The following is a 22,818-nucleotide window of genomic DNA, read 5'->3' as shown; positions in this document are numbered from 1 at the left end:
CCTATTCGGTGCTATAGTAATTTGGTGAAGGAAGCACTGGGAACGAATGGGATCAATGGCAGACAAGTCATTGGTAGCACACTCTCTCTGTGCTCTGCAGCAACTGCAGGAGCACCCCATCGCAACCAGGAAAGTGCTGGTTTTTAGAACATTCAGACAGGTTAATTACTATCCATGTACAAACTGACCAAAAAGAATAAGTATGAGAAGACCCCAATTTCCTCTAAGCAAAAGAGCAAATGCTGACATCTTTCCTGGTAACTGAAGCTGAATATGGTTGGACTTCTACCATGAGATCAGTCTGTCTTATCACTACTAATAAGCAGATGGAAAACTGAAGAAATCTTAGCTTGATTAATTAAAATAATTCAAAAGGCATTCCTTGGAATTTAGCTTAAAATATGTGGTATAAAAGAGGGAAAATGGCTTAACTAAAGTCCAAGCAAGGAGCTCTATGAACAATAGAGGGATGTAGATATTAATGACTTGGAGGTAGGAGCATCAATTAAGCTGGATGTGAGGAAGGTATGAAGGCTGAGGGATAGAAAGACTAAGAATGATAATGCACATATTACCATGTATTTATGTGTTTGCTTGTTTGTTTTTAAGATTTATAAGGCTACCCAACTCAAACTATGTGAATCTGGGCGGCATACAGCATAAAAATGATAAATCAAAAAAAGAAAAAAATATGTTTAATGAACCACAGAAGAGAGTGCAGTTTCAGGAGGGATGGTGATGGATTCTTCATATAGAACATCATCTGATTCCTCAGGATCTGAGCATGGGAAATGACTTGGAGTGTAGATTTTGAGAGGGGAACTTTTTCTCTTTTGCCCTGAGTCTACAAACTTCATTCATTTAATATATTTATATGCCACAACCAAAGTTTCAGGATGAGAATATTCTAGAGCATAGGTGTCACCGCAGAGAAGGCCCACCTGTGAGGAGATTGCTTTCACTAGTTCTCAGTACACATAGAAAGGCTTTCCTGGATGATCTCAGTCACTGACTAAGCCTAAAATAGCAAAGGCAATCTGACAAGTATTCTGGTTCCACGTTGTTTAGGGCTTTGTATCATAACCAAACCCTTGAATCCGGTTTGATACTTAATTGGCAGACAAAACTGTGATCACCCAGGAAGAAAAATAATCCACAATTAGGAAATATTTGTATCAAGAATAATCAAGAGGCCACAAAAAAGGCAGGCTGTATCCTCCACCCCTTCCATATGCAGCCAAATATGGGATGCCTGTTTCTTAGATACACCTGAGAATGAACATCAGTTTCCAAACTGGATCTAATTAGCACATGTCATATTACTCCTTTCTAATCAGTTTTGCAACAGGGAGGGAAAATCCTTTTGTTTCAATGTTTACATAAATACAGCATCCTGCCAGTAAGAATGACAGTAGCACAACTTTAACGCACATTGCGCTCAACAGCACACAGAAGTCAGAATTTTACCAAATAGTTAGAGGAGGGAAAAAATTACCAATGGATTTCTTTAAAGAAACCAGCATCAAGACAATTGGTGGTGATATACAACTTACATTTTGTGAGATAAGCATCATGCTGACAGAATATATCTCTGCAGATCTGTTCCATTTAGGGTTCTTGCCATCTCCTTATGATCAGAAGATCAGCAAAGAACAGTCCAGTTGTATGTCATCCATGTGCTACAACCCAAACTGCCAAACAACTTTTCTTAGCAGAGTTTCATGTAGATACTAAGAAATGGGACAAAATTAAATCTCAAGGGATCCAACCATCAGCCAGTGTCTATTACACTATTTTCTGAACCCTATGCTCTAAAACAGGCATCCTACCTCAACACATTATGTGAAGACCCAGCTCTCTGGAGAAGGCTGTAATGCTGGGAAGGAGAACAAGAGGACAACCAAGAGCAAGATGGAGGAACTCAGTTACAGTGATGATGAATGTACCGTTGGAAGCCGTGAAAGACCAGGTTAAGGACAGATATAATGGAGAAAATTATCTATATGGTCATTAAGAGCTGACACCAACACAATCATCAATCATCATGCTCCACACAGGGTTGGAGCTATGACCATCCCCTTACTCCATGTCTGATTTATCCTTCTATCTTTTTCTATTTTATATGGCTGCCCTTTAACAAGTGGAATTCTGGTAGCAAAGATGCTCCATGCAGATATGATGGCTGAGTATGCCACAGCCACTGAGTAAGAGAAGTAGAAGTTCACATTTTCATCATCCATCATCCATCATCCATCACTGATCAAGACAATCAGGGAAATTTCAGTCCAAGCCCCCTGACCAAAACCCAGATTGGAATGGATTGTAATTTAAGATTCTTAAAATTGCCAGAAACAAAGCACCACAGTTAAAATGGTCTAAAAAATGGTCATATTTCTAATTCTAATGGCTTGCTGCATGTAGACAAATGGCTTCTGTGATTTGATGTTGGTTTAATATGGATTCCATGGTAGTGTCAAAAATGGTCAGACCCATGATTGTTAGAGTTCAGTCTATGCAGATAGATGCGATCTATACTTTTGGTGGTTTGATATGGATCCCATGTAATCATATGACATCAAGAGAATCTGCTTCAGAACTTTTTTTTTTGCATTATGGTGGAGCCAAAAATTCTTGGCTCCATTATTGTGATATTTCATTGTGGGTAGACAGAAATTATCTGAGATTTGATAGGATTTTCATGAGGATCGAAATAACAATTATGGCTATTCATTATATTCTAGTGCCTCATTAACACCCAAAATTGTCAAGTACGTTATTATAATGGCTCACTGCATGCAAATGGAGAAGATCTGTAACGTACAAGTGATTCCATACGAATCCCCTGCAAATTGACCTATGCCTCAGATCCAGGTTTTTGTAGCACTCTAGTACAATAGTCAGATCCACAATTATGATGGCTCCTTACATGCAGACAGATGTGCTCTGTGTTCTAATGGTGGTTTTATGTGGGTCCCATACTAGGGTACACTTTTGCTAACCAAGTTCATCTTGTGTGTTTTCAAGTATACCTCATGTAAAAAAACATTGACAAGAGAAATGTTTGATTCATGGCTTCAAGACATTCCAGTCTCCATAATCAATGCAACACTCTCATTAAACCAAGCCACTGTGTGCTTTATATTGTTGGTACGCAGACTGTTGTGACTGATAAAATAATAACTTTCTTAGACTCTCATAGTGGACACTTCCTGTTCAGAGCTTCAGGTGTGCCACTAAATTAGGTCTCAGTAAGTACAGTTTGGTTTATTAGGCATATAAGAAACCACATCACATTGTATCACAACATGGCTTGTTTGGTTTTGGTATATGGTGTGAACTCGGCTAACTTTGATTTATGTGAAGATTGATTTTATCGTTAATAAACAAACTGACTTACAGTACTGTGATGTATGAACCCAATCCTTGGGTTCACAGATGTAAAATATGCTCTCATTGGCTACCTTCTGATAACTTACCAATGGTTAATCATGGTTTATGGAATTAATTCAATTTCCTGCAGTACACTGAAGCATAATATACAGATTATATACAGACAACACACAGACTTAAATATGGTTAGTTTGTGATTCAATGTAATATGCAAACACAGCCATCTGAGACAAAATGGCTAAATCAAAAGAATCCCAGAGAACTTTAAAAACAGCATGTTGCATCTAATGGGCCATTAATCTTATTTTTAAGAAGCCCTTTAAGGCTGGGAAGCACAAACACAGTAATAATCATATACAATCCAGGGAAAAATTAACATCCAATAATTTGGTACTAGCTTATTTATTGATCTATGTGTTAATTAATGTTCATGAATAAACGACTGTAGTAGCTTCATGTAGTAACTCAGTTAAGCAGAAAGCAAGATCTAAGGTTTCAATCTTCTTCCACTTACATCCCCGCCGCTGAGTGAAACTGAAATGTGTAGCGTAGATATTAAAAGTACTGTACAGCGAAAAAGCCTAATGCACGTATGCACAGAAGAAAATAAGTACCAAATCTAGTGAGCGCGTAAAAGGTCGGCAAGCATCCCCAATACCTGAACTTTACAGGGGGGGAAAAACTGCATCAGACTCGTATGGGCAGTGGCCGCTGCAGCAGCTGCAAAGATCAGAGGGAAAAACAGACACCTCCTCCCATTTCCCCGTAGCAGGCGCGCCCACGGCAGCTCGCTCCAGGCCTCGGGGGCGCGCGCCGCCTATGCTCCCTCCCCCGTCTGCGCCGTCCTCGTCCAATGAGCGGCACTGTTGCTGGCAGGTGCGGCGTGTTTTTGTTTTGGGTAGAAGAATTAGTTGTAGTTGAGGAAGGCCAGATTCCCTATTTTCGCCCTTCGGAGTCGCGCGAGCCGGGAAGGAAGTCTCGCTGACCGGCAGCCTCACTCGCGCCGAGAGCCTGTCCCCGCCGCTCCCTCGGGGAGGATACGGCTCCTCCTCCCTCGCCATCCCCCTCCCGCGGCGAAGAGGGAGGACGACGGCCAAGCAGGCGACCGAAGCCGCCGCGCCAAGGAGGTGGGGGGCCAGGTCTGGCTCGGCCTCGCCCGAGCTGACCCCCGCCGGGCCTCAGCCATGAGGAGGGAAATGAACGGGGTCACCAAGGGCCGGTTTGAGGTGAGGAGACGGTCGGTTGGCTGCTTGGCCTTCTTGAAGTTTTGTTGGGTGGGGGAGGCTTTGTTTAGTGTGGGGTTGAGGAGGAATTGGAGCCGGGGAGGGGGCAAGGTCTCCCTGCTGGAGATGGTGCCTTTCCTCTCCCCCTCCCCGACTTGGAGGAGTGATGAAGGGCGGCGGTGGAGGAAGGGTTATGCATTTTCCTGAGCGAGTTGGGGCGGGGGGAGCATACACGGGTGGAGATGTCCCTGGGTTGAAGGCTGTCGTCTTCCTCCCTGTCCAGCCGAAGGAGAAGGAAACAACTGATTGCGGAGGGAGCAAGTTTTTTCTAAGTGGGTGTTGGGAGGATACTAAGTGTTGAGAATTAGGAGGAGAGGCAGGGAGTCGTTTCTCTCGACGGCGAAGGCATCCCTTCGGAAGAGACCCTTTACCTGCCTGTCTCTCCTTCTCTCTGCCAACACAACTACCAAACCAAAGATTGTCAAGTAAATGCCTCCGGTTGTGGGTCGAGATAGCTTGATTACCCAAAGGGAGGTTCTGGTGCTGCTGTTTTTTTCCGCCGATGCTCCGGCGCTGGCTAGAAGGAAGAGGCCGGGGTTTCGGCTGTGCTTAGCGGGGCCGCAGGAGCTGCTAGGAAGTGTTTGGAGTTGAAGGGGGAGGGGTACTACTTTGCACCGAGTTTTGCGTCCCATCCCCCGCGACTCTGGTGGGGGAGGAGCCAACAGAGGAAGGAGAGACGGTGGACGGGGAGGAGTCTGAGCACTAGGTTTGTGTGAAGTGGAAGTCCCACGGTAGGGCCGCCGTGTTCGATCGCGGGATTCCCCTTTGATAGAGAAATATGACAGCGACGTTATTCTTTTGGAGGGTGTGGAGGGTTTCCGGGGGAAATGAGTGCAGAAGAAATAGGTTGTGGGTATGCGACAAGAACAAAAGGAGATTGCAGTGAGGTGGTTTTTCTGTGTTAATGGTAGTTAGATATAGGCGGATACTTAGGGCCTGGCTGATGATGGGGGTGGCAGAAATATTGAAAGAACAGCGGTACAGGAGGGGATGCAGTGGAAATGTGTGTACCTGTGGGAGCCCTATGTCATGATGAAAATTATAAAGCTGCTGCTTTTGCCATAGCCTTGTCTACCATGTATTTTTTCAGCCTAGAGGAAAGGGGTGGGGGCAGTGACAGGCAGATATGTGACTGTGATTTTAAGGGCATTGTGCTGCTTACAGCAATTTAACAGGAAGGGCAGCTGTTTTGAGAATGTATAGTTGACCATGTCAGTTTGAAATCATTGTGCAAAACAAATGCTGAAGGGCTATTTTTCAATAGAGCAAATGACTAGTATTTAATATCAGATTGGGCAAAAGCAGCACAATTTAGTACTGTTGTTGCTTTCATATCATGAAGTTGAGAAAGAAGAGGGAGTTGAACACTTTGAAGCTGAAGGAGGCAGATTACAAAACAATGAGCTATTCAGGAAAATATGGCATGTAATCAGAATGATCTGGGACCACACAAAAGCACCCTATTTAACCGGGGTTGCTTCCAGTTATTTCTTGTGACAGCTGTCTTTTCCCCAATACCCTTCCTAAATTGATGATAGCAGGGAAACAACATGGGAGACACAAATAATAAAAATAAGGAGGAAAATAAACTAAGTATTATCTCTCAGGAATATGACACAGGAATAATTTACGTGCAACGGTAAGAATAGTCTTCCTCAAAAGCTACAACTCTGAACATTATTGCTTCTTCATTTTGTAGTTTAGAAAGGGAAAATAAAACTAGCCAACTGTCATAAAAAGCATTTAGCACCAGATGATAAATCTACAAAATGAAAAAGAATATCTTCGTCCAGAAATTGGCTGTTGGATTAAGACAGGTAAAATTTTGTTTTGGTTTTATTTTCCTACTTTTTACAAATATTAAATTACATTTTAATGCAAGGAACAAATAAAAAGAAGAGATGGTATATTCATTGAATTAAATGACATATGTCGAACAGCTTTCTATGATGTCACTAGATTCAAAGTCCAGTTGGAACTTTATGGCTAGCAAAGAATAACAAAAAAATCCCCTCATTTAATATTTTGTTCAGTTTTAATCACCTTGCCTGAAAGCTGAAAATACGTTGGACTTAAAATCCTTGAAAGAGAGTTTAACTGTTTAAACTGTACCATCTGAGCATTTTTAAATTTGAAATGAGTTTGAGAAGAGGGATATATTGACAGGTCTTCTCACTGATATTTTTCTAATAGTGTTACATAGTGAATTGTAGTATTGTGGTTGGGTAAACCATTGTGACTGTTTCTAATTGTATTGGAAATCAAATATATGCAAATATGTTGATCTTACATTTTGCTTATGCATATAATACAGTATTCTTATTTGAAAAAGGAAATGTATAGTATGATTTGGGAAATGCAGTCATCTTATTAGAAAAGGGAAAATGTAGAAATTCCACAAATCAGAAAGAGGAAAAAAAGTATGTTATTAAAAAATAAAATATATTATTGAATAAAGTACAATACAATGAAAACATTTTTTTAATCTGTTCAATTGTGTCCGGTTCTTGGAGACTGCCTGCAAGTCCCTGCAATTTTGTTGGCAAGGTTTTCAGAAGTGGTTTGCTATTGCCTCCTTCCTAGGGCTGAGAGAAAGTGACTGACCCAAGGTCACCCAGGTGGCTTTGTGCCCAAGGTGGGTCTAGAACTCCAGGTCTTCCGTTTTCTAGCCTAATGCCTTAACCACTACATCAAACTGGCTCTCAATGAAAAGTTATCCTATATAAAAAGAGGCTTCTTATGTAGAAAATATTTGATAGTGGTGCTGTATAATTGAGTTTTGAAAAAATTGAAAATTCTCTGGAAAATATTTCTATTACTGACTTTTTCCGTAGAAAATTTTTCATTCTCAGGAATATCTTTTATCATTAAATTACCTAGTAATAGTACAGATGGGCACTATGTAGGATAAAATGGGAAACTGGAATGGATATAATACTAATCAAATCAGAGTCGCAACACACTTTCTTCTAGAATCCATATTGAGGCAGCACTTCATTAGGGCCATTGAAGTTTTAGAAAATAGAATACAGTACTTCATTAGATAAAGATGGTTAAAGTAGAAGGGAAGATACATTCAGAGAATATGCACAAATTGGGTAATATCAGGAAGAAAAGTAGTAATTTTATCTTTTGGTGAGTAGAAACTAGAAATGAGATCATCCAGGAGTCTTTATATTAATAAAGTTGGAAGTAATTTAAGGTGTTGTATTTCTGTAGAAAGCAGTTGTGCATACAATTCTTTAAGCATGCTAAAATCAATATGTCAACAGGTTGTGTCTCCAATTTTTTCTTTAAATACTGTGTATATTAAATCTATACTGTTCAGTCACTGCAAGCATTTCAATGAAAATAATTTCTGAATAAATACTTGAATATGTATTTAAACCACACTTAATGCAGCTGATTCCAATTGCCTCCTCAGATCAAAATTACATTTAATCAGTTTGACTGTTGGGAGTAAAAAATAAAAAAGGTACTGTATGTACACTGCATATGAAACTATCTCCCTCAGTTTAGAATTGCAGCAAATTCTACAGAAGTTTCCAGAAAATATGGAGACTATTGGTAGCCTGATCACAAATATTTAGTACTTCATATATATCCAATCTGAGTAGAAAAGTGTTGCATACCATTATAATGACCAAGGCTGTCTATTCCAGTAAAAGGCAACCTAAAAGCAACTGCCATAGTTCAGAGTCATAAAGTAGATGTAAGGATAATGCCTCAAAGCCATTAATCATGGTTAACTGGTCTTTAGGAGAGTTACTAATTATTTATAGTAATGAACAGATGGGATACCACATTATGGTTAAAGAGGAAGAAATTTGAGCACAGGAGGACTGAGAAAGAGAGAGAACATAAATGTACTGTAGAAGCAAGTTTAATAAGTTTGAAAAGAATTGATAAGCAAACAATACTATTTTGTGGAGAGGGGAGAACTAACTTCAGTGATCTTATATGAACTTCAGGGTTATACAGGCATAGGTGCTAAATGCAAACATTTCATAGTGCTAGTAGAAAGCTGATATATCTCCAGAATATTGATTGAACTTCAGAAGACTTTGGCCTGTAACAAACTGGACTTTTCATGGAGTAAGGTTTTTACACATGTCTCCTAAAATTAAGAAAACATCTTGCAAGATACAATGGTATTGGATTTTTTTGAAGAATTTCTATTGCATGGCTCTTGAAAGAGACAAAGCTAATCAACATTAGATCTTGAGACTGGCAAGATGACAACTTTGTATATTTACTGTGAAAAATATCTGCCCTGAGAATTTTTTTCATGAACAGCATCTCATAAATAGAATATGATAAGAAAAATTAAATGGTGCAAATGAGCAATGTAATGGGAAGGACTGGTTAATTTTAAATCACTATACTTGATACATGTTAACATATTTGTTTTGAACTGGTGTAGTATGAATGAGCTGGGGTATTGAGTTGCTATTTTTCTCATAAAGTGTGGGGTACAAAACTTAAAGATAGTGTTTTTATCAGTGCTCATACTAAATAACTTCATAGTATTTAAATTTGCTTGCAAAATTTCTGCTTACTGTAGGAGAGTTGGGTTGTTTACAAGTATTTAAATAGATATTTTGGCAGGAAGGAGGACTTTTTTCAATAGTAAACTACAAAACTATGGAAAAATGTTGATTATTTATAATTTTTCCTCTTCTCTTGATTGAAAAACCAGAGAAAAACAGAATTTGACCAGTTAACCAGATTTCTGAAGAACCTAAAACCAACACTGGAACTTGGCTGTGGATCTCTAATTTATTGCTAGAAATTATTCCCTGCTTTGAAGATTTACAATATTTACATGATGTAATCCTGACAAATGTGCTTTAGCTTCCTGAAATTGTATACTGTACAGAGAAACTCAGTGGTAAGAGCCATAAGGCAAATACCTGGTTTTAAAAGGCTGAACAGCAATTTAAAATTTTTCCCTTGAAGTTTAATTTTCAATTCTTTACATCCATTTTTTCATACTTCTCTATTTTTCTTTTTGTCAGTTTAGATTCTGTCAAGATCTCAAAATAGTTGAGAATAGAATAGTTGAATAGTTCAAATAGTTGAAAATAGAAATAGTTATTTAGCTTCTGAAAAATGATAATGGTATCCTACATTGCCTCGACTGCATCTTTAACTGAAATATACTGTATAAGATTCAGACCAAACACATAAAACTAGAAATACTTAAAATAGGTTTTAAGGCAGCAGTGGTGGAAAGCCTCCAAGCCACATGTGACCCCTTTTTGCAGACTCATGAAATCATACCAGCAAAAGTTGGTAGCTAACTGCCAAACAATAATGACACAAATTCTCATCAGTTTTCACTGAGAAACAAACAGCAAAAAAGACTGCATTCAATACAATATTAAGTATTAGTATGATTTGTTTGGTTTGATTTAGTTTGTTATGCAAATCCAGATGTTATAGTTTATTGCTTAGTATCTAAATATACTTGTGTAAAATGTTTAGAAAGTCCTACTACAGTCATTGGCTCCTTTAAAAAAAAATACAGTACAGTCCTCAGGCACTGAAAAGTCCTTAATCCTTATTCTAAAGTATGGGCAGCTGCTATTTCTGTTAAGAGTAACACTGTCATTATACTGATTACAAAATGATTTGTTATAATTTAATATATTTCTGTTGGTTTAGATAACACTTTTGGTTTTAAGGTTTAAAGATGTTTTCACTTGCCATGCTTGTCACTACACCCATCCAAATGGGTATGGGGCCATTCATTTCTTTTATAATTTGTTTCCACTGCCTGCAATCCAAAACAATTGTAGATAGTTGCCAGTTTCTGCTATTCATTTTCCTACTAAGGTTTAGGGCTTCAGTATAATGTCTCTACAACTTGGTGACTCAGCAAAGGTAAATAGTTTAATCATAGGCACTCCATTTAAATGCACATTTTGAAATTTGGGTACTATGACTTTTCCCCACATGATGCTTCCTTTATGTTTTGAGAGCTGTGGAATTAGCTATACAACCCCTTAACAGTTGACACAGATCTTTTCACTCTTTATATGTCCCTGATCACTTGGAATTTAAATAGTGTAAAGTCAGTTACTGCTGAGTTTCAGAATATTTTTGTATGTTAACATTGTTATAATCACTTTGCTGATAATATCTTAATTACTTTGTGTGGGGGGGTATTGCAATATACTACATAACAGGGGCTTCAGAAACCATGTACCTACATGCTATAGTAAGCTAAAATAAACCTCTCCTTTTTGTGTGGAGAAATGAGCACTTTGGTTTCTCCACCTGAATGACTGAATGTTAACAGTGTCTGTCCAGATGATGTAACTTCTGTGGGGGAAGTCACTTTGGCTACAGCAAAACAAGTAGGGCAGAGTGTAACTCAGTGACTGAATCCTCACACCTATATATTCCCATCATGCTATCCCCTATCTGGGTAAACATTATACAAAGTGGACAAAAGGAGTAAAATAGTAAGCCAAAGAAATTACAGCATGGGATTAAAAGAACAAAGGAAATACAGCTAAATTTAGTTTGCATCAACACAGTTTATTATACCACTCCTTTTCTCTCCTTGCAAACCATCCTTGTTTCCACCAAATCCATATACTGCACAACACATTTTTTTTCCTTTGTTTAAATTTCTTACCTCTCCTTGTTTGAGGATCTCATCAGCTTCATTTAACCATGACTTTCTTGGTCTTCCTGTTTCTCTTAAGCCATTCACTTTTCCTTCTTAAATTTCTTTTGCGGTTAGATTCTCACTTACACTATCTGTACGATCAGACCATCTCAAGAAAGTTCTTTCACACTGGACATTCCCTTTGGTATTCAGTCCACATTCATTTTTGATCCCATCTCTTCTTGCTTTAGCACATAAACTCAAATAACTGGTTCTGCTGCATTCAACTTAACTTTTATATTTCTGCTTTCATACCCAGCACTCACTTCTGTATAATAGAATGGGCAGAAGCACGTTCTTATACATAGCCATCTTTACTTATTTCAACAAAGATTCATTTCTTAGAACAGAACACATACTTTTCTGTCAGCATTTGTGCATCTTAAAATGTCTCAATTTATTTTCCCACTTTCGTAAGCATTCTACCAAGGTACAAAAAGCTGTGTACTGATGATAACTAATCCTGTGTTGGCTGATGAACTAAATAGATTAAATAAGTGGGGGAATAATGTCAAGTCCTGCATCACCCTACAAGCAAGGAGCCTGGAACTCAGTCTCCTCACCTATCACCACTGACTGGAACCATCCCCTTTAGAAAGGAGAACCACTGTAGGACAGTGTTCCCTGCTCCTTACCCCCAGAAGGATATTTGATCAATGATACTGAAAGCCACTGAGAGATCAAGCAGCACCAGGAGGGTCGCACTCCAGAGGCCATCTACATGCATGATCAGTGTTATTCCCATGCTATGTTCAGACTGGAAACACCACTGAAATGGATCCAGATAATCTATTTTCTTCAGGGTCCTCTGGAGCTGTAGCCCCATCATTTTTTCGACAACTTCCCCCGAACAGCTTAATGCCAGGTCAGTGTCTAATAAGGCTCATGTTATTAGGGACTTGGTCCTGGATGAGACAGCTGACCTGGCATGTATTATTGAGACCTGGCTGAGCACAGAGCGGGGAGTACTCCTCTCTGAAATGTGTCCACTCAGGCTTTGACTCCAGGGCGGTGGGGGGCGGGGTGGGCTAGCAATGGTCTTTTGGGAGTTTCTGGAAGTAGTCAAGTGTGCTACTGTGTAGATAGCTGAGTGTCAGACCCTACATGTGAGGATGGGCATGATATCAGTTGGGATTCCTGTTGTACCAGCCTTCCTGCTATGTGGCAGTTTCTTCAAGGTTGTGGCTGGATTGGTGGTAGAGCTTCCCTGGTTTATGATACTAGCTTTCTCTGGTTGCGTCTTTAGAGGCAGCCCAGGAATTCATGGCAACCATGAACCTGACCCAACTTACTGCTAGCCTGGCACATATTGGATTTGGCTTTTGTCTTGGCACAATGGCAACATGATCTGATGCTGGGGGTTATTACCATCAACCCCTTGCCATGGATGGTCCACCTCCAGTGCTAATGGACCCAGCTGGGTTTTCACAGGGAGTTTGTTGTCCCCAAGGTTCTGATGCATGGTCAGGCCAAGGTCTTAGTTGCCACTTGGATTGAGAGGGCAGTGACAGCCCTGAAGCAGATTGTGTCTGTGAGGACTTCATCTGCACACAGACCTCAGTGGGCCCCTGGTTTACAGAGGATCTTTGGACAATAAAGTGGATAATCTGGATTTGGACATCTTCTGTCCTGTCTCCAGCCTTCTATTTCTGGTAAAGGTTGTTGAGAAGGTGATGGGACTCTAGGGATTTAGTTTAGAAAAAATATATCTCTTAAACCACCATTCTGCTGGTTCTGAATTTTTTAATCACATTCTGTTGCTTTAGGTCTTAAAATATAGTGGGTGTCTTTTTATATATTTATTGAACTTTCAGCTGTCCATGATACATTTTTTGGAACCTGCCCTACAGTAATAATAGCATAATTTTCCTGCTTTTAATGGTGGCATGAGATGTTAAGGCTTTTGGTGCAGCTGTTTATATGAATACGTGGTGCTATGGATCTCAGTGAGCCGGGTAAGGACAGGAACTTTAAATATAGAGGTAGTCTTCAACTAATGATGGCAATTGGGACCAGAATTGCCATTGCTAAGCAGTGTGATTGTAAAACACAATGTTTCATGACCACATTGCTTAGTGATGGCAGTCCTGGCTGGCATTAAATGACTGTGTGGGTCATTAAGTGAGGACCTCACCTGACCGTGATTTCCAACTTCCTGCTGACTTTCCCATTGACTTTGCTTGTGGGAAGGTGGCAGAGAATGTCAGAAATTGTGAATGTGTGTGTGGCTCCGTGCGATATAATCGCAAGCCAGGTACCAAATGCCTGGATTACAATCACGTGACTGCGGGGACACTGCGACTGCCAGAACTAGAAGAACTCATCATAAGTACCATTCATTCAGTGCTGTCGTAACTTTGAATGGTCACTGAACAAATGGTCGTAACCTACTGTATAGGATAGCTGTCTATATTTCCTTCCTCTGCTAGTGTGAAGCTTCTTTAGAGGTAAGCAGAGTGCTAGGCTTCACAATTTCAGTTGTAGTAGTTCTGAATCTTCGTGGAGTTTCAATAATCTGTCTGCTACTCCTTGTCCTTCCTCCTAGGTTTCTGTTTTCTTTAGACAAGTCTAGGGGAACACATCAGCTTTTTTTTGTTTGTGCCAGCTGTGAATTTCTGTGATTTTTTTTTCTCCATCTTGGAGCCACTACTTTTCTGACAGTTTCCTTTTTTGCTAGGTTTACCTCAAGATGTCTTTAGGGTGCTCAGGAAGGAAGCACTAATTAAGCACTGCACTAGATTATAGATATTGGGTCATTCAGTCTTTTATTATGGTCACTGACCAGAATTCCACTTTTAAAAAAATAAAAGTTAAAGCTTACAAAATAAAGAAAAAATAGACAATAACTAAATAATCAGTATGATTGGTTACAGTGGGTTTTACAAACAACAAAACAAAATTTGGCTACATTCAAAGAAACTGAATCATATTGCTTGGCTAATAACAACTGTACATGAATGTGAATGACCTGAAAATTTGGTTAATTATAGGGACATGAAATGTAGCTGTGCATTTTTATAAAATGGACAATGAATATATGGATTGTATTTTCAACCGCCCTTTCACCCCAAGGACACAGTCTTAAAGAATAAGCTGTGTTCCTGAATTTTCCTTCAAGGATGGCTGTTGGAAGTGCATTAAAACATGCTAAAGTCAGTATTCTTCTACATTTAGGGATGGATATTTGGTTTGAATACCTTGCTAGTCTAAAAAAAGGAGACTAGCTACTCAAAAATTATCTCTAGGATGGGTATTAGATATTGGGTTTGTGCAACCTGACTAACATTGATATGCTAGCATGGAGAAATATATTTGCTTGTTCTCGCATCAAAGTTTATATTTAATATATTCTATTTGAAAAATAAGAGAGTATGGAGCAGACTTGTTCTGGCATCAGTCATCGGCATTTTGGAATCCTTTATCAAACACAAGCCCACTGTAAGCACTGTGAGTTCTGTTTGAAGTAGCAGAGCATATCAAGATATTAGCTGACCTCCAGAGTATAACCTGCCTCCTGAGTATTTTCTTTTCTATACATGCAATTTAGAAGCAAAGCACACAGTATTTCATTTTCTCTTCAAAGAGCAAACTCTTGTTAATTTTATTTCTGTGAGTTACTGATTACAGTTTTGTTCTGCTCTGAGAAGCTCCAGATGTGGTAGATGGTTCCCTTTCACACAGTTTTCCTCTCTGCAGCCTAAATGTTGCAGTAAATATGTGAGTAATCCAAAGAATTGGGTCTTGTTCTCTCTAGTTAAAGTCTGCTCATTCCATCAAGTTTATTAATAATAGGTTTTAGTAGGTTGTTGGTCTTAAGAAATTAATAACCTGAAGAACTGGGCAATTGTCAATCCAACCCATCCTGCAGGGTTGTTGTGTGGGGAAAATAGGAGAAGGGAGTATTATGTACAGCACCTTGAGTTGTACAAAAGAAGTTAGAGTATAAATCTAATAAATACAGAAATGGCAGTGTGCTTATTTTATGCTCCCCTCTGACTTTTTTTTTTTTAACTTAGCTGAGTTGCTCATCCAGCAGACTCCATAGTTCCAAGGAGAGTATGGAAATGAAGATATGCTTATGTATATAATAATCAGACATCAATCAGTCCCTGTTTCTCAGGGCTTCTGATGCAAATGTCCAGTATAGGCTACTGAATGAGTTTACTGTTGATAGAATTTATCAGACCAGCAACTGTTAGACTGGAGATAGTCTTTCCAAGAGTGGTTTATAATCATTATAATCTGTATTAAGTGAAGTGTAAAAAGGAAAAGTAGGAAACATATAAAAGCCCCTGAACTGCAGAGAAGTTCCAAGGAAAAGTAACATTATGTATACGATTTATAAGTTGCAGTGAACAGTAATATTATCCTACTACTGCTTATACTGGAGGAATTGTGGTTTTTACCTTACATTTTTTATCTCACAATTTAGTAAGGTAATGCAGTAGCAGAATTTATTCTTCTTCAGTGTTACAAACCAAAATTAAAAATTGGTTATTCCCTTTGCTCATATTGAGTCACTAGTATCAGGAACAGTGAATGAGTGTAATTCTTCCATTTACATTTTTAGCATAGCTCACTTTTAAGGTTCATTATGAGCTTCATTGAATTAAATCTTATGTTCAAGTCTTTAACTGGCTCCAGTTCATGGCCTGTGAACTGGTAGCTAGCCATGAAATGGTGCATTTCCTCTATTCCTTTGTTGCCTTACACCAACTCTGAATTTACATCGCAGTGGAAGAATTCTGTTTAAATGGAAATATTCTTTTCAAAGCTGGCTTTCAATTTTTCAAATCCTATTTCAGATTTATGTGAAGTGTGTGGATGGAACATCAAGCAGTCATGTTGTTGGATGAATTTTCTATTTTCAGTGATAAATTAGGGTGAAGTCTAAAAAAATGTTTTGTACAATGAATATGCTAGCCTTAAAGATGTCATACACTCTTTGTTATAATTTTATGTTAGGTGATTTGTTTTCACAGTTATGCCAATGTAAAACATGGTTAGACAAAAGATGTAGAATATTTTTCAGGATGATGTCTGGCATGCAATTTTACTTCTAGATAAACCAAGTTATCTTTGGGTAGAAGTTGTATAAGAAGTTACAGTTAGAAAAATGGTGGTGTTGTAAGTATTAATTTTCCTTCTTTTGACATGCACTTTGTACATTCCTACTTGTGATGTTCAACATCTTCCATCAAGTACACAGTTTAGAGAGTGATGAGGATGCCAGTGTAACAGTGCAGATTAGCTGAATCATCTCTTGTGATCAATAGGGTGATGTTCTTTCAGATTTTTTCCCCTCTCTTTTCTAAGATGGCATAAGTGAGCACCCAATGCACTTTCCCTATCTATGATTGTTAACCGAGTACTGGACATTATCCTGTTTTCTAGCTTCAGTAGAAGGGTTACAACTACAAAGGTACTTCAGACAGCTCTGTCCTTCAGTATAGGTGTCAGAAAAATGTTTGGATGTGAGAAAGTACTAAATTAAGAACTTATTTTTATAATTCAATAGAATTTTTCATAAAAGTATGAAGAATATAAGCATTCAGTTCTATTTGCATTTATTCTTTAACCTCTTTGTAATGGAGTTGTATCTAAAAGTAGAGATTCCTTTACTTGAACAAGTGGGAAAGCACATTTAAATTAATTAGTATTTAACATTGAGATTGGAGATTGGTAATGGGCAGCCTTTTGGCAAAACTTTTCAAATACTCCTACATTATATCAGTTAATCAGTTAAAATATTAAATATTTTTCCAGACTGATTCCAGCAGGCTAGGACTTGACAGAGTTCAGCCAGTCTCTATTCAGAACTGTTCCTACTTTTGAATGTGCCATTAGAGAACTATAGGAGGGATTTGTTTTCAGCTTTTCCCTTGTACAACTTCTGAGCTTCAGAAAATTGCTTTTTCTGTTTCTGTTGCTTACAGATTTTGGTGCTGATTCTTTGTGCCTATGTAAGCTTAACAAGAAGGAAGGAAGAGATTCAGATTCTTTCTCAACTGAACTATTCAGTTTGTGAACAAATCAATATCAAGCCAGGGCTATAGGTATTCCATACTGTTCTACATCACACAGACAGAATTCACATATACATTATGTTACATAATATAAATAAGCAAACATGGTTTGCTTAACTTTAGCTGTTAAAGAACCCGCAATTGCTTGGGTTTGTATAATATGCTAAGCTATAATACCCTAATCCACAATGGGTATATTCATATGATACACAAACCCCAACCCACCCACCCCCAACACACTTTGTGATTTATATGCAGGAGATCAACCCCTAATATATCCAGTTTGGTTTTGAAAGATTCTTTCCAAAACTTGAAGTTCCAGCTGTATAAAGAAAAAAACATGTAGACACAATTATTATATGGGCACATACATTTTAATTTTTTCCTTCACCAGGCAGAAATGCAATCCATTACAGTGCAGTTATCTTGGCTTCAGTGTTTTGATTTTTTAAAACTAGATTACAATCCCTTTTGATTCCTGTAAAGTTTAAAAATAGTTCACCAAAATTAGATTACAATTTGACTGGTAATTCTAGGGGTCAAGGAAAAACCTTTTATCTATCCAATGCGTAAAATATTCCTTGTTCTTATTGAGAAATGTCATAATCAGGAGTGATAGCCCTAAACATAATTCATGAGATAACCAGGCCTCAAAGACAGGAATGAAAACAGTTGACTTTGACTTGTTTTTTAAAAGTGTGTATCTCTGCAAGAAGTAAATGAGAACTAGGACTCCTGCCATATTAAAGGTACTGCTACAGTGTTATCACTTGCAAGTGAGTATCTATATATATTTGTGGTTACATAATTTATATCTGATTTTCCTCTATCCTACTTTTCCTGTGTGTGTATTTTTTTTTTTTAAACAAAATGGTCTCAAACCATAAATTAATTTTATACACACACACAAACATGCATTAAAGCTGGTTTACCAGCTTTTTAGATTCTGGAGGATGAGATAAAAATTCAAGGGGTGAGGTAAGCCGATCCTTAGGCACAGTGGATCTAAATTGGCAGTTTTAATCTCTTTGATTAATGTATTGGGCAATAACCACACAGCAGTAAGAGCTGTTATAGATATTGCTGTAGTCCTCTATTTTTTGTAGATTTCTATCTCAGCTCTCTTGCAGTCTGATTTACTCAAAGACATATTTTTGTTTGGAATTCTTCAAATGTGTATCTTTTTCACTAGGGTCCTGTTGGTAGATCTTGAGTTTCCAAAAAAAAAAAAAAAAAAAGATTCTGCACATGGTTTCCCTACAAGATTGATTGCTATGTCTTTCCCTCTGAGGCATACAAAATGATCTCATTAGAAAGAAGCATAATTCTGATGTATAATTTCTTCTAGGCCCTTACCCGACCACTGAATTATGCTTTATTTTTAAGGTTGAATCTTTAAAAACTCACAGATTTTTAAATATCTTAGTGATTTTGTTCAGTTCCTTAATCAAAAACTTTTTGCTTCACGTTCCTAAATAGTATCTCAAATCCATGCCATACACAATGGTCTCTTGCAGATTGGATCTAATTTATGGATTACATTTTGGCAATGTGGTAGTTTCTAATAAAAATAACAGCTCATGTGTGTAGATATGTTGGAGATTGTGTTCATTGGTGGAAAATGTTTGAAGGAGTTTTACTTTGGCAGTGAAAGTCAACCCTTGTTAATATAAATTATGATACATAATTGGATTGAATAAAGCTAAAGTCAACAGATATGCTGCAGCAAAAGGTCTCATATTTTGTTTATATTGTCTGTTTAAGCCTAGAATTAAGGGAGAAGTGGATATGAGAAGATATTTTTGTTTTTGCTGTAAAGGGGCCTCACCTTAAAAAAAACAACACTGTGAGCTGTGTACCTCGTATACCAGAGATAATGCCTGGTAGTATTGACCACAAGTAGGACCTAGCTTTTTGCTTGTAGGAGATGGAGATTTTTTTTTATCTAAGAGGGTTGTCTTGGCTTTCTTCCAGCCAACCAAAGAATCCAGTAAGCAGCTATGAAAGACAGTAGCAGTCTTCAGTAACGCTTGGAATGTACTGCTAAAAAAATACTCCTTTTGCTATATGTTGACCTGCATAATTGTCAAAATCTCAATGAAGATACATAGTAACTTTCCAATAAAGCCCATGGAGGCTGATATTCAATAAAATTACTGTTCCACATAAATATCATTGGGCATTTATTGTATCTATAGTTTTGTAAGTATGGTAAATTAAAATCTCCTTCTTCAAGAGAGAGTCTCTGCTTAGTCAATGAAATACTTGGTGGCCTGTCTTGTCATATACATTTCCTTAGGAGTCTATCAATTTGAATAAAATGCCTATTTGGAATTACCATTGGTGTGCCACTTATAACATAAATCAGCTGAGGAGGAATGCACAGTCTGGTTGACTGGCTCACAGTTACGATGTTGCAGTGTCCTGTGGTCACATGATCACCATTTGCAACCTTCACTGCAAGCTTCCGACAAGCAAAGTCAGTGCAGAAGCCAGCAGCCATTTGTGACCATGTGACATCGTGCTTAACGACTTCACAGGATCTGCTTAACAACAGCAACCAGAAGTGCTGGAACTGCTGTCGCTAAGCAGCATGGTCACACGATGTACTTTACGACTGTGTCGTTTGTGACAGAAATTCTGGTCCGGATTACCAGCGTTAACAGACAACCGCCTGTACTCTGAATCTGCCATGGTAATATCAGTGATATTGCTAATGGTTCAAGAATTAAGTCAAAAAGCAGTGGAGAAAGTGGACAATCCTGACAGGTGCCATGATGAAATTCATGCGATTCAGAATTAATTATAGTTACTTTGCTATATTGGTTGAAAGTAGTAAATTTGAATCCATTTAGTAAAGGAAGATGGGAGGCTATACCTAGACATAATTTGTTTAGAAAATTAATCTGAACCATGTAAAAAGTTTTTTCAGCGTCCACAGTTTTCATACGACAGAATTCAATCTATAGAGGTATATCCATAATACCTATTAATGAACATAACTTACCAAATGTTGTCTGTTTTTGATAATCCAGACTGAGATGGATGAATTTTACATAGTAAGACTCTCACAATCACCAAGCCAAAAAGCAGTTATCTACATTAATAAATGAGATGGGATTAGGAACTTTTACTTGGTTGTAAAACAATTATAAGCATCATAAAAAGATAAAGGCAATTTGCCACATTTAAATGATTAATTATAAACCTCTAACAATACTGGAGCCAATAAATCTATAAGAAATATACAGCATTCAGCTGGAAAGCCAGGGGCTTTCCCATTTTTCATCAACTGAATTGTCTCCAATATCTTTTGTAATTTCAAAGATGCTTTCAAGATATCCACATAGTCCTGCGATAATAGTTGAATGTCAGTCTTACTCAAAAAATTATCCATTTGTATGCAGTTCATCCAGCATGGCATCAAGCATGTATAAAATTATAACACTGAATGGATTTTGTATGTGAGTCTCAATCCTTCGTTTGTTAATATTTCAGAAATTATATTTTATTTCATTTATTTAGCTTTGATCTATTCAAAGAGTTCAACTTGATCAACATAGAAATTCCCCAATCTGTAACTTAGCTAATATAAATGCATAATACTTCTGCTCTGTGGGAATTGTCTCGTGCCAATAAACATACTTTCACCAAATTTTCCATATGTTTATAAACAAGATTTCTGTTTCTCTTTTCTGCATAAGCAATAACACACCCACATATACATCCCATACAATTTGTAAATTGGTAGGATTTTGACTGAAGTAAAATAATTGTGTTTGTTGTCTGGTATAATCAGAAAAATTATCCTATATAAAAGAGCGTTGAAATACCATCCACCATTAACTAACTGAGAGTCTTCAGTATGAACTATCAATATAATTAAAGCATGGTCTGAAATCACAATAGGATTAATTTTTGAACTGGATGTCAAATAAAAAAGAAAATGTTCCAGTCTAAAAGAGCCTCTGTTAGTGTAGGAAATAAAAATATAGTACCATTTTGTAGGATAATGTATCTGCCAAATATCCTTAAATTCTTGTACCTCATGTGCAGGAGCCTATTTATATCTGGCTGGTTACATCTTTTATTGCAGCAGAGTAAGGTTGCACCCTGGACTTCAGCTTGGGAGGGTCCCTTAGTGAGAGCTGGGGGAGTGAAATTGGTTCCTATCGTGTGTGCTAGAATAGGTAGGAATGGGACAGTTTTGTGACTAGTGAGAGTGTCCTGGACTGTTTTTCTGACCCATTTAGGTAATTAGAGGGCTTGAGGGTAATGGGTAGAATGAAGAAGTGATATTAAGGATATGATGTGAGAATGTAAATGGATGGGAGTTTGGTGTGAATGGCTTTCCAGACTATAAAAGTGTCATGAGGTATGATAGCAGTGTGATTGCCCAGTACTCCTGTTGGGAGAGGGTGGGGCTGGGAATACAGAATGGGGCACATAGGTATAGTATCCCAGTAGTTTTGGATCATGGGAGATATGTAGGGGATGCCAGGATGCTGTTCCAGTGGAAGGTGATTTCTTACTTGAATGGCAATGTGTTAATTTGGGCCATAAAGAGTCCCCTTTTCGGGGGAGATGGGCGGTGATGGAAATTTGAAAAATAAACAAATAAATAAAGACAAGCTAGGGATTCTTTTGGCTTACTAGTCACCCTGTTGCCAGGCAGGGTCCCTTCCTAGACTTCTAGACCTGATTGCTGCCCTGGTGGTGGGGGGCCCCTACCTTTTGATATTGGGAGAGTTCAACCTGCATATTATGAGCAACAGGTTGAGTTGGGCCCAGGAGTTCATGGTTTCCATGGCAACCATAAGCTTGTCTCAGGTAACCTGAGGCCTAACAGACATAGGTGGGTTACATTTGGACCTTGCCTTTGCCTTGGATCAGTTGCTATGTAATTTGAATGTAGAGGACATACCTATCAAACCTTTGCCATGATCAGATTAATTCCTGGTCCAAATGTGATTGACTACTACCCAGGACCTCCATAGGGCAGGTCTGCCCAGGCACCTCATGGCTTCTGATAGGAATTTCATGACAATCTAACAGGTTAATTTATTGAGGACCTGGTTTGCCCCTGGATGGCATCATGGGGCAACCAAGCCCTTGACAAAATGACCCTTGAGTAGCCTCTCTGCTGGTTGTTCCTGGATGGCTCTTTGGTTTACTGAGAGCCTGCAGGAGATGAAGTGACATCATCCCTCCCAAAGTGAGGTTAGCCTCAACCCTTATGACCTTCCAAAAGGCCCTTAAAACTTGTGTTTTTCAGCAAGCCTGGGGATCTCCTGGTTGGTTGTGTTATATATAACATCTTCCCTCTCATGATCTTCCTTTATTTCTGTTCATTGATTTTAACTGGTTTTATAGAATGCTGGTTTTATTGTACACCGCTCAGAGTCACTTTGTGTAAGATGGGTGACCATATAAATTTGAC

At 38.2% G+C, this 22,818-nt stretch overlaps 2 protein-coding genes across 3 annotated transcripts in view; both read left to right on the top strand.

Annotated features, from left to right (window-relative positions):
• MED1 (mediator complex subunit 1) overlaps positions 1-22,818 on the top strand; it is a 249,068-nt gene that overhangs the window by 40,128 nt on the left and 186,122 nt on the right. The gene's annotated exons all lie outside the window — the stretch shown is intronic.
• The window catches only part of FBXL20 (F-box and leucine rich repeat protein 20), a 67,722-nt gene continuing 49,167 nt past the window's right edge, over positions 4,264-22,818 (top strand). Inside the window, exon 1 of one of the 2 annotated variants that reach the window (XM_063300629.1) lies at positions 4,264-4,616. In XM_063300629.1, the coding sequence (XP_063156699.1) occupies positions 4,575-4,616 (42 nt within the window). In that variant the 5' untranslated portion in view covers positions 4,264-4,574. Of the gene's footprint in view, positions 4,617-6,270; positions 6,491-22,818 lie in introns of those variants that run through there. The other variant, XM_063300628.1, reaches the window with a different exon arrangement.

Source organism: Candoia aspera, chromosome 4 (genome assembly GCF_035149785.1).
Source record: "Candoia aspera isolate rCanAsp1 chromosome 4, rCanAsp1.hap2, whole genome shotgun sequence".
NCBI lineage: Eukaryota > Metazoa > Chordata > Lepidosauria > Squamata > Boidae > Candoia > Candoia aspera.
This window is presented reverse-complemented; position numbering and strand designations above follow the sequence as displayed.